Source organism: Oncorhynchus nerka, linkage group LG26, assembly GCF_034236695.1.
Source record: "Oncorhynchus nerka isolate Pitt River linkage group LG26, Oner_Uvic_2.0, whole genome shotgun sequence".
Classification (NCBI taxonomy): Eukaryota; Metazoa; Chordata; class Actinopteri; order Salmoniformes; family Salmonidae; genus Oncorhynchus; species Oncorhynchus nerka.
Genome location: NC_088421.1, coordinates 42630013 through 42646899, shown reverse-complemented (window position 1 = coordinate 42646899; position 16887 = coordinate 42630013). Strand labels below are relative to the sequence as shown.

The following is a 16887-nucleotide window of genomic DNA, read 5'->3' as shown; positions in this document are numbered from 1 at the left end:
TGTGAAGTGCACCAGTCCCTCCTGCAGCAAAGCACCCCCACAACATGATGCTGCCACCCCCGGTGCTTCACGGTTGGGATGGTGTTTTTAGGCTTGCAAGCCTCCCCCTTTTTCCTCCAAACATAACGATTGTCATTATGGCCAAACAGTTCTATTTCTGTTTCATCAGACCAGAGGACATTTCTCCAAAAAGTACAATCTTTGTCCTCATGTGCAGTTGCAAACCATAGTCTGGCTTTTTTTTGGCAGTTTTGGAGCAGTGGCTTCTTCCTTGCTGAGCGGCCTTTCAGGTTATGTCGATATAGGACTCTTTTTACTGTGGATATAGATACTCTTGTACCTGTTTCCTCCAGCATCTTCACGAGGTCCTTTGCTGTTGTTCTAGGATTCATTTGCACTTTCCGCACCAAAGTACGTTCATCTCTAGGAGACAGAACGCGTCTCCTTCCTGAGCGGTATGAAGGCTGCGTGGTCCCATGGTGTTTATACTTGCGTACTATGTAAACATCTGACCTACTAGAATTGTGATACAGTGAATTAATCTGTCTGTAAACAATTGTTGGAAAAATTACTTGTGTCATGCACAAAGTAGATGTCCTAACTGACTTGCCAAAACTATACTTTGTTAACAACAAATTTGTGGAGTGGTTGAAAAACAAGTTTTAATGACTCCAACCAAAGTGTATGTAACCTTCCGACTTCAACTGTATATATCCTAACATCACTTTACAAGGTTCTCTTCAAGAATCCATATTGTCTGAGGCCCAGTAAGGTAAAGGCCTCGTAAATACCGGACTGATTACCGCTGCTCTAGATTTGTGTTTGGTGGAGGAGGGTGGTATGTGCATTAACATTAGGATAGTAACACATTAAACATTGATTTTGGTGTTTTTACATGATCGGTTGAAGTCATTATGTTATTCATCACAAAACTTGTTACTCACCTGACTGATAACGTAACTTATTACATTAAATGGAAAAAGTTATACTATAACAATTCCACATTTTATCATATTAACCAACAAGACATTACATTTACCGGTTTTATTACATTGTAAATCGAAAAGGTATTACATTAACCGTTGTTACAAGACACAGCATACATAGTTCATGCCTGGACCTCATGGATATTATTATCCAAAATAATATTGATTATTTTTAGGAACATAAGTCAATTTAGATTTGTTTATTATTATAATAAAAATATAACATTGAAGTGATATATTCATGTTTAGAATACAATGGATTGAATTTATTGATCAATTGAATACATGAATATATACCTATTGTTGAAACCTTATTCTGCATGAGATTTAATGACAATAGTATCATGAGTATATGAAAGAAGATTATCCCCCCACACACAGGTTCACTGTGACATCTTCTATGATAACATTTATCCACTCAAATCACAAATGTGTGATATTACATAGACACAGGGGAGACCTGATCCTAGATCAGAGCTGTATATTATGCTCCACAGAGGTTACCATGGTGATCAGACTGAGGCAACTGTTTAAGAATGGGAGATGGATATGACTGTTCACTAGATGTTTTCTATTGATCCATTATTTAGGGATCTGGAACGGTCCAGATAGGAGGGAGATGAAATATGTCATGCTTGTGTTTTCTCATTGGCCCTAAATGAACGAAGCTCTTCCCACATACAGTACCAGTCAAAAGTTTGGACACACCTACCCATTCAAGGTTGTTGTTTTAAACTATTTTCTACATTGTAAATAATAAAGAATCAAATCAAACTTAATTTGTCACATGCGCCGAAAACAAGTGCAGACCTGGCCATCAAATGCTTACTTACAAGCCCTTAACCAACAGTGCAGTTCAAGAAGATGAACTAAAGTAAAAATGTGTAAAGAAGTAACACAAAAACATAACAGTAACGAGGCTATATAAAGGGGGTACCAGTACCGAGTCAGTGTGCAGGTTAGAGGTAATTTGTACATGTAGGTCGGGGTGAAGTGACTATGCATAGATAATAAACAGCGAGTATCAGCAGTGTACAAAACAAATGAGGGGGGGGGGGGGTCAATGTAATAGATGGGTAGCCATTTGATTAATTGTTCAGCAGCCTTACGGCTTGGGGTAGAAGCTGTTTTAGAAGCCTCTTGGACCTAGACTTGGCGCTCCGGTACTGCTTGCCCTGCGGTAGCAGAGAGAACAGTCTATGACTAGGGTGACTGGAGTCTGACACTTATGGGCTTTCCTCTGACACCACCTATTATATAGGTTCTGGATGGCAGGAAGCTTGGCCCCATTGATGTACTGGGCCGTACGCACTACCCTCTGTAGCGCCTTACGGTCAGATGCCGAGCAGTTGCCATACCAGGCGGTGATGCAACAGTTCAGGATTCTCTCGATGGTGCAGCTGTAGAACCTTTTGAGGATCTGAGGACCCATGCCAAATCTTTTCAGTCTCCTGGGGGGGAATAGGATTTGTCGTGCCCTCATCACAACTGTGTTTGGACCATGATAGATCTTTGGTGATGTGGACACCAAGGAACTTGAAACTCTTAACCCGCTCCACTACAGCCCCGTTGATGTTAATGGGGGCCTGTTCGGCCCTCCTTTTCCTGTAGTCCATGATCAGCTACTTTGTCTTGCTCACATTGTGGGAGAAGTTGCTGTCCTGGCACCACACTGCCAGTTCTTTGACCTCCTCCCTATAGGTTGTCTCCTTGTTGATCAGGACTACCACTGTTGTGTCGTCAGCAAACTTAATGATGGTGTTGGAGTCGTGTTTGGCCACGCAGTCGTGGAAGAACAGGGAGTACAGGAGGGGACTAAGTACACACCCCTGAGGGGCCCGTGTTGAGGATCAGCGTGGCGGACGTGTTGTTGCCTTCCCTTACCACCTGGGGTTAGCACATCAGGAAGTCCAGGATCCAGTTGCAGAGGGAGGCGTTTAGTCCCAGGGTCCTTAGCTTAGTGACGAGCTTCATGGGCACTATGGTGTTGAACGCTGAGCTGTAGTCAATGAACAGCATTCTCACATAGGTGTTCCTTTTGTCCAGGTGGGAAAAGGCAGTGTGGAGTACGATTGAGATTGCATCATCTGTGGATCTGTTGGGACGATATACGAATTGGAGTGGATCTAGGGTATCCAGGAGGATGCTGTTGATGTGAGCCATGACCAGCCTTTCAAAGCACTTCATGGCTACCGATGTGAGTGCTATGGGGTGGTAATCATTTAGGTAGGTTACCTTTGATTCCTTGGGCACAGGGACTATGGTGGTCTGCTTGAAACATGTAGGTATTACAGACTCAGTCAAGGAGGGGATGAAAATGTCAGTGAAGACACTTGCCAGTTGGTCCACGCATGCTTTGAGTACATGTCCTGGTAATTCATCTGGCCCCGCGGTTTTGTGAATGTTGACCTGTTTAAAGGTCTTGCTCACATCGTCTACCGAGAGCATTTTCACATAGTCATCCACAACATCTGGTGCTCTCATGCATGCTTCAGTGTTACTTGCCTCGAAGCGAGCATAAAAAGCATTTAGCTCATCTGGTAGGCCCGCATCACTGGGCAGCTCGCGTCTGGGTTTCCATTTGTAGCCCGTAAGAGTTTTCAAGCCCTGCCACATCCGACGAGCATCAGAGCAGGTGTAGTAGGATTCAATCTTAATCCTTTATTGACGCTTTGCTTGTTTGATGGTTCGTCTGAGGGCATCACCGGATTTCTTATAGGCATCCGGATTAGCGTCCCGCTCCTTGAAAGCTGCAGCTCTAGCCTTTAGCTCAATTCAGATGTTGCCTGTAATCCATGGCTTCTGGTTGGGATATGTACGTACAGTCACTGTGGTGACGACGTCGTTGATGCACTTATTGATGAAGCTGATGACTGAGGTGGTATACTCCTCAATGCCATTGGATGAATCCTGGAACATATTTTAGTCTGTGCTAACAAAACAGTTCTGTAAGCGTAGCATCCGCTTCACCTGACCACTTGCGTATTGATCTAGTCACTGGTACATCCTGCTTTAGTTTTTGCTTGTAAGCAGGAATCGGGAGGATATAATCAGGAGGATATAATTATGGTCAGATTTGCCAAATGGAAGGCGGGGGAGAGCTTTGTACGCACCTCTGTGTGTGAAGTAAAGGTGGTCTAGAGTTTTTTCCCTCTGGTTGCACATGTGACATGCTGGTAAAAGTTTGGCCAAACTGATTTGTTTGCCTACATTAATGTCCCTGGCCTCTAGGAGCGTCGCTTCTGGGTGAGCATTTTCTTGTTTGCTTATGGCCTTATAGAGTTGTTTTTTTTGCGGTCTTAGTGCCAGCATCGGTCTGTGGTGGTAAATAGACGGCTACGAATAATATAGATGAGAAATCTCTTGGTAGATAGTGTGGTCTACAGCTTATCATAAGGTATTCTACCTCAGGCGAGCAATACCTCGAGACTTCTTTAATATTAGACATCACGCACCAGCTGTTATTGACAAAAAGACACACACCACCACCCCTCGTCTTACCAGACGTAGCTTCTCTGATCTGCCGGTGCATTGAAAATCCCTCTAGCTCTGTATTATCTGTGTTGTCGTTCAGCCACGACTCGGTGAAACATAAGATATTACAGTTCTTAATGTCCTGTCGGTAGGGTAATCGTAATAGGACATCAATTTTATTTTCCAATGATTGCATGCCAGCAAATAGAATTGATCGCAGTGGAAGTTTACTCGCTTCCCTACAGATTCTTAAAAGGCACCCCGTTATGCGTCCTCTTTTCCGTCTTTTCTTCACACAAATGATGGGGAAATGGGCCTGTTCCCGGGAGAGCAGTATATCTTTCTTGTGTGACTTGTTAAAGGAAAAAGCTTCTTCCAGTTCGTGGTGGGTAATCCCAGTTCTGATGTCCAGAAGTTATTTTTTGGTCATAAGAGATGGTAGAAGTAACATTATGTACAAAATAAGTTAAAAAATAAGTTACAAATGCAAAAATAATAATAATAATTGTATAATTGGTTACGGGCATGTAAAACGTCAGCCATCTTTTTCGGCGCCATCTTAACAAGAAGACCTCAAAACTATGAAATAACACATATAGAATCATGTAGTAACCAAAAAAAGTGTTAAACAAATCAAAACATATTTGAGATTCTTCAAAGTAGCCACCCTTTGCCTTGATGAAAGCTTTGCACATTCTTGGCATTCTCTCAACTAGGTTCATGAGGTAGTCACCTGGATGCGTGTGAGCCAATCAGTTGTGTTGTGACAAGGTAGGGGTGGTATTCAAAAGATAGCCCTATTTGGCAAAATACCAAGTCCATATGGTGGCAAGAACAGCTCAAATAAGAAAAGTGTATACGGTCTGTCGCAAAAACCATCAAGCACTATGATGAGCGCTCTCATGAGGACCGCCACAGGAAAGGAAGACCCAGATTCACGTCTGCTGCAGAGTAAAAGCTCATTAGAGTTACCAGGCTCAGAAATGATTGCCCAAATAAATGCTTCACATAGTTCAAGTAACAGACACATCTCAACATCAACTGTTTTTGTATTTGTATTTTTTATTTAAAACTTTAATTTAACCTTCTCTGTTCAGAGGAGACTGCGTGAAATCAGGCCTTCATGGTCGAAATGCTGCAAAGAAACCACTAATAAAGGACACCAATAGGATGAACAGACTTGCTTGGGCCAAGAAACACGAGCAATGGACATTAGACCAGTTGAAATCAATCAGATTTAAGTGCAAGTTTTTGCGAACTTTCAAAGTTCTTGAAATATTCCATATTGACTGACCATGTCTTAAAGTAATGATGTACTGTTGTTTCTCTGTGCTTATTTGAGCTGTTCTTGCCCTAATATGGACTTGGTCTTTTACCAAATAGGGCTAACTTCTGTATACCACCCCTACCATGTCACAACACAACTGATTGGCTCAAAGGCATTAAGAAGGAAAGAAATACCACAAATGAACATCTAGCAAGGCACACCTGTTAATTGAAATGCATTCCAGGTGACTAACTCATGAAGCTGGTTGAGAGAATGCCAAGAGTGTGCAAAACTGTCAAAGGCAAAGGGCGGCTACTTTGAAGAATCTTAAATATATTTTGAATTATTTAAAATTTTTCTTGGTTACTACATGATTCCATATGTGTTATGTCAATAGTTTCTGTCTTCACTATTATTCACTATATGTCACTTCACTATATGTCTTCACTATTATTCTACAATGTAGAAAATACAAAAAATGAAAACCCTGGAATGTGTAGGTGTGTCCAAACTTTTGACTGGTACTGTATGTCTATCTAATGTTTCTCTCCAGTGTGTGTTAGCTGGTGTGTTTTCAGGTTTAATGATTGACTGAAGCTCTTTCCACAATGATCACAGCTGTAAGGCTTCTCTCCGGTGTGTGTTCGCTGGTGTGTATTCAGGTGTACTGATTGACTGAAGCTCTTTCCACAATGGTCACATCTGTAAGGCTTCTCTCCTGTGTGTGTTCGCTGGTGTGTATTCAGGTGTACTGATTGACTGAAGCTCTTGCCACACTGATAACAGCTATAGGGCTTCTCTCCAGTGTGTGTTCGCTGGTGTGTAGTCAGGGTGGAAGCTAGAGCAAAGCTCTTCCCACATAGACAGACATAAGTTTTCTCTCCAGTGTGTGTTTGATGGTGTCTAATCAGGGAGGAGACTACAGCAAAGCTCTTCCCACACTGATCACAGCTATAAGGCTTCTCTCCACTGTGTGTTAGCTGGTGTCTATTCAGGGTGGAAGCTACAGCAAAGCTCTTCCCACACTGATCACAGCTATAAGGCTTCTCTCCTGTGTGTGTTCGCTGGTGTATAGTTAGTTTTTCTGATAGAGCAAAGCTCTTTCCACACTGATAACAGCTATAAGGCTTCTCTCCAGTGTGTGTTCGATGGTGTCTAATCAGGGAGGAAACTACAGCAAAGCTCTTCCCACACTGTTCACAGCTATAAGGCTTCTCTCCTGTGTGTGTTCGCTGGTGTATAGTTAGTTTTTCTGATACAGCAAAGCTCTTTCCACACTGATAACAGCTATAAGGCTTCTCTCCAGTGTGTGTTCGATGGTGTCTAATCAGGGAGGAAACTACAGCAAAGCTTTTCCCACACTGTTCACAGCTATAAGGCTTCTCTCCAGTGTGTGTAACCTGGTGTCTACTCAGGGTGGAAGCTACCGCAAAGCTCTTTCCACACTGATCACAGATAAAAGGCTTCACTCCAGTTTGTGTTAGCTGGTGTGTAGTCAGGTTGCTTGACTGATTGAAGCTCTTTCCACCATCAAGGCAGGGGTAAGGCCTCTCCCCTGCATGAATTTGCAGATGAGATTGGAAGGCGTTAGAAGCAGTGAAACTCTTCCCGCACTGAGAGCAGCAGTACGGTTTCTCCCGGGTGTGAATCCACTGGTGAATAATGAAATCACTCCTGCTAGTGAAACTCTTCCCACAGTCAGAGCAGCAGTGTTGAGGTTTCTTCCCTATACATCTCTGCTGGTGTTTCTTGGGGTGCTCTGGTCTATAGAGACACTTCTCTGTCTCGTCAGCAACACAATGTTGTTGAGGGTCCGCCGATGTCAAGCCCATCCAACTGAGAGAATGGTTAGTGCTGTCCCCTGTGAAACAAAGACATTGAATAACTATGTTTTGGAAATATAGGTCCATAAAGAAATACTATATTTAAAAAATGTGTTTGTTATATAGCAGACTCTTCTCCAGCGCAACTTACAGGAGCAATTAGGGTTTAGTACCTTGCTCAAGGGCAGACAGATTTTTCACCAAGTCGACTCAGAGATTTGAACCAGCAACCTTTATTAGTGGCCCAACGCTCTTAACCACTAACCTACCTGCTGCCCTTATCAATATACACTCATTGGCCAGTTTATTAGGTACAACCCTCTCCATTCATGAAACTGGAGCGACAATTTACTGGCCACTGAGTGTTTACTGTTTATCAATGAATTAACAGAAATGCAGAATCAGATTTGTAATCTCATCCACACACCACATTGTTCTTACTTGATGAAATCAAATCTTCATCTCCCTCCTCGTGTCCTTCTCTCACAATTCCACTCTGCCCTGGTGTTTTCCTGCAGTCGACCAGCCACACAGACACCCTCTTCAGATCCAGCAGTAAGGCGCTACCAGGAGAGTTGTGACCAGGGGACTCCGGCAGGTTGGAAGGGGACGGACTAGCTCTGTCCTGGTGACCACAGGAAGAATTGTACATAGAATATCATTAGACCAAACATTTGATTACTTTAGTCTAAATCTCTGATTGATTGGCGCATACTTGTAATATCGCATTTCTCCTGAAGTGTGTCACTGATCACTACTTTCCACAACATTTTCAATCACTTTGCCAAATATTTCAGATGGAAGTGGTTTTTATATATATATTTTTTTTTACAAATTTCAAAATTGATAACACTTGGAATGCCCCGTCTTATGTTCAGAATGTTTGATTGAGCATTCATTGGAGTTGAACATCTTTCACCCGAGTTAATCTTAGTTAAATTCTGGGTTAAGTGTCACATAATTAGTCAACTGCTCGCTTAAGTTCTGGGTTCATAAATGGAGAGATTAAGAGATGGTAGAACAAGGAGAAGAACCGGAATGAGAAGCTCCACCCCCTCTTTCAAGATACGGGCTGAATGTCCCCTCCCCTTCCAACATGTGACAGATGGTAACACCTGCAAAATCATGATTGGTTCAAATAACCAGTGACACAAAACCTAAACACCAGAACTATTGCTGCTCGTTATCCCACTTTTGGAGCATGTTGAGAAAAATCTCAGTCTCATAGTTTCAGTATTCTTATACAGTACATATGTAACAGTTTAACTTTAGACCGTCCCCTCGCCCATACCAGGGCGCTAACCAGGGACCCTCTGCACACATCAACAACTGACACCCACGAAGCATCGTTACCCATCGCTCCACAAAAGCCGCGGCACTTGCAGAGCAAGGGGAACCACTACTTCAAGGTCTCAGAGCAAGTGACGTCACCGATTGAAACGCTATTTAGCGAGCACCACCGCTAACTAGCTAGCTGTTTCACATCCGTTACACATACATAGAAGAAACCATCAGTTATAGGGGTATTGTGGCATGTAGTAGAAACCTACAGTAAAAAGGTATGGTGTTGCCTGGTGCAATTTCCGCCCCATGCAACATTGTTCAAGATCCACTTTTCTATGTGACTTGTTACTGTAACAGCAGCCACATCTAAAAATCAACAACATTCAGAAAATGAGTGGAATAAACTAATTTACCACCCAAGTATTTCAGCAGTACATTGTACACTACACCATTATTTCAAATTTCATTTTTATATATACTGTTCGTAAACTTGACACTTTATAATTTTGGTTTTGTAGACCAGTTTTTAGCAGTTTGATTAAATTATAGTAAAATGTATTAACAAATGACAGGAAATATTTTCAAAAGTAATCAATTGCAAATGGCCTAAGTGTTTTGAAACATATTTTTGTGCTTCGAGTTGTGAAAATGTACCATTGGATTGGGCTAGTCATGGGCTAGTGGGAGTGAAGGAAAGTGAACAAGTGCACACTTAGGGGGGACGGAAAGATAATTAGGGATTCCTTAACATATTATGTAGGCAGAGGCGGCGCTAGCGTGAGGGCCATGGGTGCGACTGTTCCTGCAGATGAATCAATAAAATACAAAATAAAATTATGTGAACATCCCATTATTTAACACTATAAGCATTATTTAACCCTACAAAACATGGCAAATGTATATGATTGAATTAAATCCTGAAATTGGTCTAGGTGGTTGTTGCTTATTTTATAAAGCAATGTACCCTACTGTCAGTATACCTCCTTGAGGGGTCCCCTGGGACTAGTAGCTACGCTGCTGGTGGGGGAAGGAACAGGGTATTTATTTAGTAAGTCATTTATTAAGTGTTAATAGTTTAAATTAAGTTAACACACTGCCAGGACTTGAGGTAGGCCTACTTTAGAAGAATCCAACAATGACGCATTTTGTAGTTTTGTAATTTTAGTAATTTTACATGGTCTAACATATCTGTAGGCAGGAATTAGGAAACAAAACATTCAAAAGAACAGAATAGCATATTCTGAGTTTAAAGGTAGTTTCAGTGATATGATGTAGGCTATATGCACAAAGTAAACAGCATAGTGAGTCAATAACATGGACTTAATAAAGGCAGAACTAGTCACTTTAAATAACGCCACTTTAATAATGTTTACATATCTCATTACTCATCTCGTATGTATATAGTGTATTCTATAGCATCTACTGCATCTTGCCTATGCCGCACGGCCATCGCTCATCCATATATTTATATGTACATATTCTTATCCATCCCTTTACATTTGTGTGTATAATGTAGTTGTTGTGAATGTGTTAGATTACTTGTTAGATATTACTGCAATGTCGAAATTTGAAGCACAAGCACTTCGCTACACTCGCATTAACATCTGCTAACCATGTGTATGTGACCAATAAAATGTCATTTTATTTTCGCAATAACCAAGAACGTTGAACCGCGAGGCTAAACTTCTCCAATGTTTTGGTCCCATGGCTACCATGCTGGAAGAGCATGAAGCATACCCTTTGCACAGATACTGTGAGTGACTGTGTTAGAGCGAAGTCTTGCATCGTTTTGCTGAGTCTACCTTTAATGTAGCTTATTTTACAGTCACTATGCAATTTAGTTTTAATTCTTATAGTAAGAATGAGAAACAAAAAAACAACATTAAGTGAAAAGTAGGCATTGGTTTCAAGCTGAAAAAATAAATTCCCATGATCCCAACTCCACCCATGATCCCAACTCCACCCATGATCCCAACTCCACCCATGATTCCAACTCCACCCATGATTCCAACTCCACCCATGATTCCAACTCCACCCATGATCCCAACTCCACCCCACAGCTTTGACCTACTACAGTAGCTATGTTGGTCTATTGTACTTCAAACAATGATTATGCAGGTTGCTTATGAGCCAAACATTCTCAAAGAGCCCAATTCAGACTCTTAGAGGAGGTGCTCCCACAAAGTGATTTTTACCGCCTACAAGAATTCATTGCACACCACACTAATCCCATTCCACTAACTTTTGAGGCTTTATGTGTTATTATACTGAGCAAAAATATAAAACGCAACATGAAACAATTGAATATATTTTTCTTCATATGAGGAAATCAGTCAATTGAAATAGCTTCATTAGGCCTTAATCTATGGATTTCACATGATTGGGAATACAAATATGCATCTGTTAGTTACAGCTACCTTAAAAAATGGGCCTCAAGATTTCGTTGCGGTATTTTAGTGATTTCAAATTGCCAATCGATAAAATGCAATGGTGTTTGTTGACCGTAGCTTATGCCTGCCCATACCATAACCCCACCATGAGGCACTCTGTTCACAATGTTGACACCAGCAAACACCATACCATAACCCCACCGCCACCATGAGGCACTCTGTTCACAATGTTGACACCAGCACTCCCTAAAAACTTGGAGACATATGTGGCATTGTGTTGTGTGACAAAACCGCACATTTTAGAGTGGCCATTTAGTTTAATTTAATTGTCCCCAGCACAAGGTGCACCTGTGTAATGAATATGCCGTTTAATCAGCTACTTGATATGCCACACCTGTCTGGTGGATGGATTATCTTGCAACAGAGCTCACTAACAGGGATGTAAAGAAATTCAACAAATTTGTACAAAACATTTGATAGAAATAATATTTTTGAGAATATGGAACATTTCTGGGATCGTTTATTTCAGCTCTTGAAACATGTGACCAACACTTTACATGTTACATTTATATTTTGTTCAGTGTATAGCTTTGCTTTAATACTGTCTGTCAGTATACCTCCTTGAGGGGACCCCTGGGACTGGTAGCTGCACTGCTGGTTGGCTGCTGGTGGGGGAAGGACCAGGGTCTTCAAAATGATTTATTTATTGAGTTTAAATTAAGTTAACACACTGCTTTAATACTTACAAGACCATCATGATTAATTGACCGAATGATTTTGTCTTGTAGTAATGTGGTGCCTGCCTGTATTTCCTTAAACCTTTGTTTTAGCAATTTAGTTACTATTTTTTATTTAACCTTTATTTAACTAGGAAAGTAAGTTAATAACAAATTCTGATTTACAATGATAACCCACCGTTCCCCAGTAGGCTAACTGCCTTGTTCAGGGGCAGAACAACAGATTTTTACCATGTCATCTAGGGGATTCGATCCAGCAACCTTTCGGTTACCGGCCCAACACTCTAACCACTAGGCTACGTGCCTCCCTAATACACGTCATTAAAAAAAATATATATAATTCATAACAGATTTTCTTGCCCCCACCCCTAGCGCCGCACCACTGGAATGGCCGTACATGGCAGAGTTGTTGACAAATATCCAGATCGGAGTTGTAAAAAATAATCAAGACGGTCAATGAAGCCAGTCAACTGGCAGAGTTGTTAGTTTGGCCACTGTTGATCTAAACAGATTTGTATTAAAATTTCAAGAGGACAGGAGAAGAAGCACAATGGAATTTATTCTGAATGTTTGAAATTGGTGCGTTTTTCCTGATGCTAGCCAGCATGCATATGCTCACTGCAGTGCACAACGTGCTGTTTACGTGTATTTGTTTTCTCAGCTACAGTTAGAGTTGTGTCCTGTCCGACAGTGAAATATGTCTAGCTCTTACCATAGCTTGGTCTATGGAGTAGCTAGCTAGTGTTGCAAAAGTCTATTGCGTTGCATGCATTGTAAGGTAGCAGCGTGTCAATTTGGTTTTGAACTGATGTAGCTATGTCATTATTATTTATTTTTTATCCAGTCCTATAAATACTCCAAACAGCCTACTCGACCTCTCGGAGGCGTACGCATGGTCCTAAAGCACACCATTAATACATTTAGTATCACATTCCAATGATAAAACTAGGGGGGACAAAGATGCAATTTCAGAATGAGGTGGGGACATGTTCACTCCATCCCCAGTGAATGTTGCACCCCTGGTTTTTGGTATATTTTAGTTGTCACTAGTAGACTAAGCATATAGGTGATTGGAGGATGTTGAAATGAAGCTTGAACAGTGGAGGCAGCGCCTGTTTTCTTTTTCGACTTGCGGTAACTTGCTTGACCATTCTGAAGGTCATGTAACTGTTACATGCAACATTTTTTGTGAACTTAACAGGACAGATGTTGCTCTCTAGTTTTATGATGTAACAAAGGTCTGGTTGAATGTATTCTGCCACTGTCTTCTTGTCTCAGCTGAGTCCAGACATATGAACTAACAGGTTATAACAATGCAATTATCACAACATGTAATATGGCTATTTTTCTGGCTTGGCTTCCCTGGTCATTTTACCCACACACCGCTACTGCAAGGTGTAGGCTTGGCTTCCCTGGTCATTTTACCCACACACCGCTACTGCAAGGTGTAGGCTTGGCTTCCCTGGTCATTTTACCCACACACCGCTACTGCAAGGTGTAGGCTTGGCTTCCCTGGTCATTTTACCCACACACCGCTACTGCAAGGTGTAGGCTTGCTTCCCTGGTCATTTTACCCACACACCGCTACTGCAAGGTGTAGGCTTGGCTTCCCTGGTCATTTTACCCACACACCGCTACTGCAAGGTGTAGGCTTGGCTTCCCTGGTCATTTTACCCACACACCGCTACTGCAAGGTGTAGGCTTGGCTTCCCTGGTCATTTTACCCACACACCGCTACTGTAAGTTGTAGCTTTGCCCTCATTATTTCACCAAGGTAAAGTTGGTTTGTCAAAAGCCATTTAAAGTGGTATAAATCAATAACTAAATAACTGTCACAGAAACATAAAACTAGATATTATTTATTCTATAAATGTCTAGCACACTTTTACAACCTTTGTTTTGGGGAAAAATTCCAGTTTTGATTTGATAGAGGGCATGTAGTCTATCAAATTTAAATTTCTATCATATCAAAACCGGAATTTCTACTCCAAGCAAAGGTTGTAAAATGATGCTAGACAGTTAATTAATAAATCATACCTAGTTTGTGACAAACGGTGAAATAATTATTGATTTTTACCATTTTAAATGGCTTTTGGCTAATGTCTGTTGAATGTCCGAATGTGTGAATATAAAACCAACTTTACTTTGGCCTCATTATTTCTCCATGGTTTCTGACTTTAGCTTCTCGTTGCCTTGTATCAATCTGTGTGCTTTAGGCTAGTAGGCTACTTTGCTGAAGGACAAAATATCCCACGTGTTTATTACCACCATTGTTTATTTTGTCCAGTTGTTCAAATGGAACGAATGGACATGGAAGAACAAAGATGATAACTAGACATGTTATACACCACATTAGGCATACTGTTAATAAAAGTAAAGCAAACTTACCCGATTCATCGTGTAAACTATTCTTTCTTCAGCGTTTCTTCAAATATAAAAACGTGACAGTTAATCTGTAGCTAGTTTACACTACAGTTAATTTGTTTGTCACAGCATTCAGATAAACTGCTAGACCAGAGCAATCAGGCGTCCTTTAAAATGGCACAATTCGACTTAAACTGTGAAAAATAAATGTCTGATGTTGGCTAACCTTACTTCAGAAAGATCCTGGATACGATTTAAATCTATTAAAGTCAATAAAACGTTCAACACCCTATTCACCAAGAATCCTGTTGTCTGTTATCGTCTAACTCTACCCGAGATCCACTTGAAACAACGTCCTCTTCGAGAGTCCAGATAGTTTAAATGTCTGAGGCCCAGTAATGGACGCCTATAAAATACCAGACTGTTTACAGCAGCGCTATCCGTGCAGCGAACCAGAAAAACCTGGTGTACGTTCAATCCGATGTCTGCAGTGTCCATGCAGCATTTTCAACAATGCAACCTCCGCAGTAGTCAGTGCATTACAAGCATTTCGCTACACCAGCAATAAAATATGTATGTGACCAATAACATTTGATTTGATTCATAATTCTTCCGCTTCACGGAGCAGACCAGAATCAGCGACGTTGAGAAGGAAGTGGTCTTCTTCTTCTTTAGTGTTATGGCGGTCCGCAAACAATGACTATAGGTGCACGCCCCCACCTAGTGTGTTGGCTGTGTATCAGCCTACTATTCTGTATTATTAATTCATAACACTGTGAAAAACCAACTAACCCTGCACCCATTAAAACCTCATCATTATTCCACAACTTTGGCCCTCTGATCCTACACCAGGCCAGCAACCGGAAAGGACGAGATATTATCTTTCAAAACACATTGGAACTCTTCTGAAGTAAAATATTGTACACCCAATGACTTCTCAACAGCTGCCACCACAACATCTATCCAATGTGATTTACATTCTATTCCTGCGGTACGGTTGACAACCATGGCCATGAACACCAAAACAAATAAAAAATACTGAAGCATGTTATTCTTATCACTCTCTATTGACCTCGACCTAAACATATAACATCTAAACCTGTGTTTACAACAGACCTTATTTTCGGCATTCATCCAAAAACACCATTAATTTCCCCATAGGCTTTGTCCAGCGAACCATGGCAAAATTAGTGCCTATAAAAATATGGCATTACTCTTTCTCTCTATAGAGCCCCACAGTGGACAAGTCATAATACCCATAAAACCTAGTGGCCAAACAGGGAAAGGGTTCCAATTGTTTTCCAACATTCATTTTTCCCCCATAGGTGATTTCCAATAGGCTTACCCTGACGAGACATTTCACATCGGCTACACTCACCCCCCTTTTGACCTCCTCCTCTTTCTGCAGCAACCAGTGATCCGGGTCAACAGTATAAACATTACGTCCGTCCCCTCGCCCCGGGCGCGAACCAGTAGTCAAGGACTACAGACCGAAACAGGTCGGTCTGCACACGTCAACAGTCACCCTCGAAGCATCGCTACCCAAGGCTCCACAAAAGCCACCGCCCTTGCAGAGCAAGGGGAACCACTACTTCAAGTGATGTCACCGATTGAAACGCCATTAGCGCGCACCACCGCTAACCATTTCACATCGGCTACACAAGCTCCTGCACATCTCTTGCTGACACCTATTGTGTCATTTTAAAACTTGCCCATGACAGGTCACAGAATTGTCAATTTAAAGAAATTCAGACAATTTATTCAATACAACATTTAGCTGACATTAGATTGTTAATCCAGATATGCTTATGTTTAATACTAGATCATTGATTGCAGGATATTAGCTTGTCACTTAGTCTTTTAATAAATTGATAACAGTAAACCTAGATAGTTGTATCTCATAGTACTCGGAGTGGTGACTCAAGACTCGCGTGAAAATAAGAGAGAGCCGCACTCTAGGAGCTCAGATGCAAAATGTAATTACCGGTGTCTGTAATCATCGCCAAGAGTGGCCTAATATCATTGGTTAATTCTCAAATATTAAAATGGCATACAAAGAACAACATACAAACAACAAATGGATAGCATACGATCATAGATTCATTTTAGACTGCACAACCTTACAAACAATTACAATGGCAAAGTCACAATAATGGCTTCAGATCAATGTCTACGTTGAGACCGAAGGGAGCAAAGGTCTTTAAGTTAAAGATCCAGGCAGCCTCTCGTTTTAACAATAAATTATCAAGGTCACCCCCTCTAGGGAGTGTTCGATGCCAATATAACGCAGAGACGAAATAGAGTGGCCTGCCTCCAAAAAGTGGGCCGCAACTGGATAAGTAAAGTTTTTGCACCTAATGGTGCTACGATGCTCTGAGATACTTACTTTTATTTCGCACTTTGTTTTAACCACGTAATTTTTACCACAAGGACAAGTTATAAGATAAATAACTGCCTTAGTGGAGCATGTGATAACACCTTTGATTGGGATCTGTTTCCCTGTTTGTGGGTAGCCAGATAACAGATGGCTAATTACATTGATATGCTTTGGAATGTCTAGGC

At 41.3% G+C, this 16887-nt stretch overlaps 1 protein-coding gene across 1 annotated transcript; it reads right to left on the bottom strand.

Moving 5' to 3' along the window:
- Positions 1-1029: 1029 nt before the first annotated feature.
- Positions 1030-15000, bottom strand: LOC135564751 (zinc finger protein ZFP2-like). Its single transcript, XM_065010744.1, has 3 exons — positions 14350-15000; positions 7992-8175; positions 1030-7588 (listed from the first exon to the last, which is right to left on the bottom strand). Exons 1-3 carry the CDS (start codon positions 14356-14358, stop codon positions 6264-6266), a joined length of 1518 nt encoding a protein of 505 aa, XP_064866816.1. The 5' UTR covers positions 14359-15000; the 3' UTR covers positions 1030-6263.
- Positions 15001-16887: the final 1887 nt, after the last annotated feature.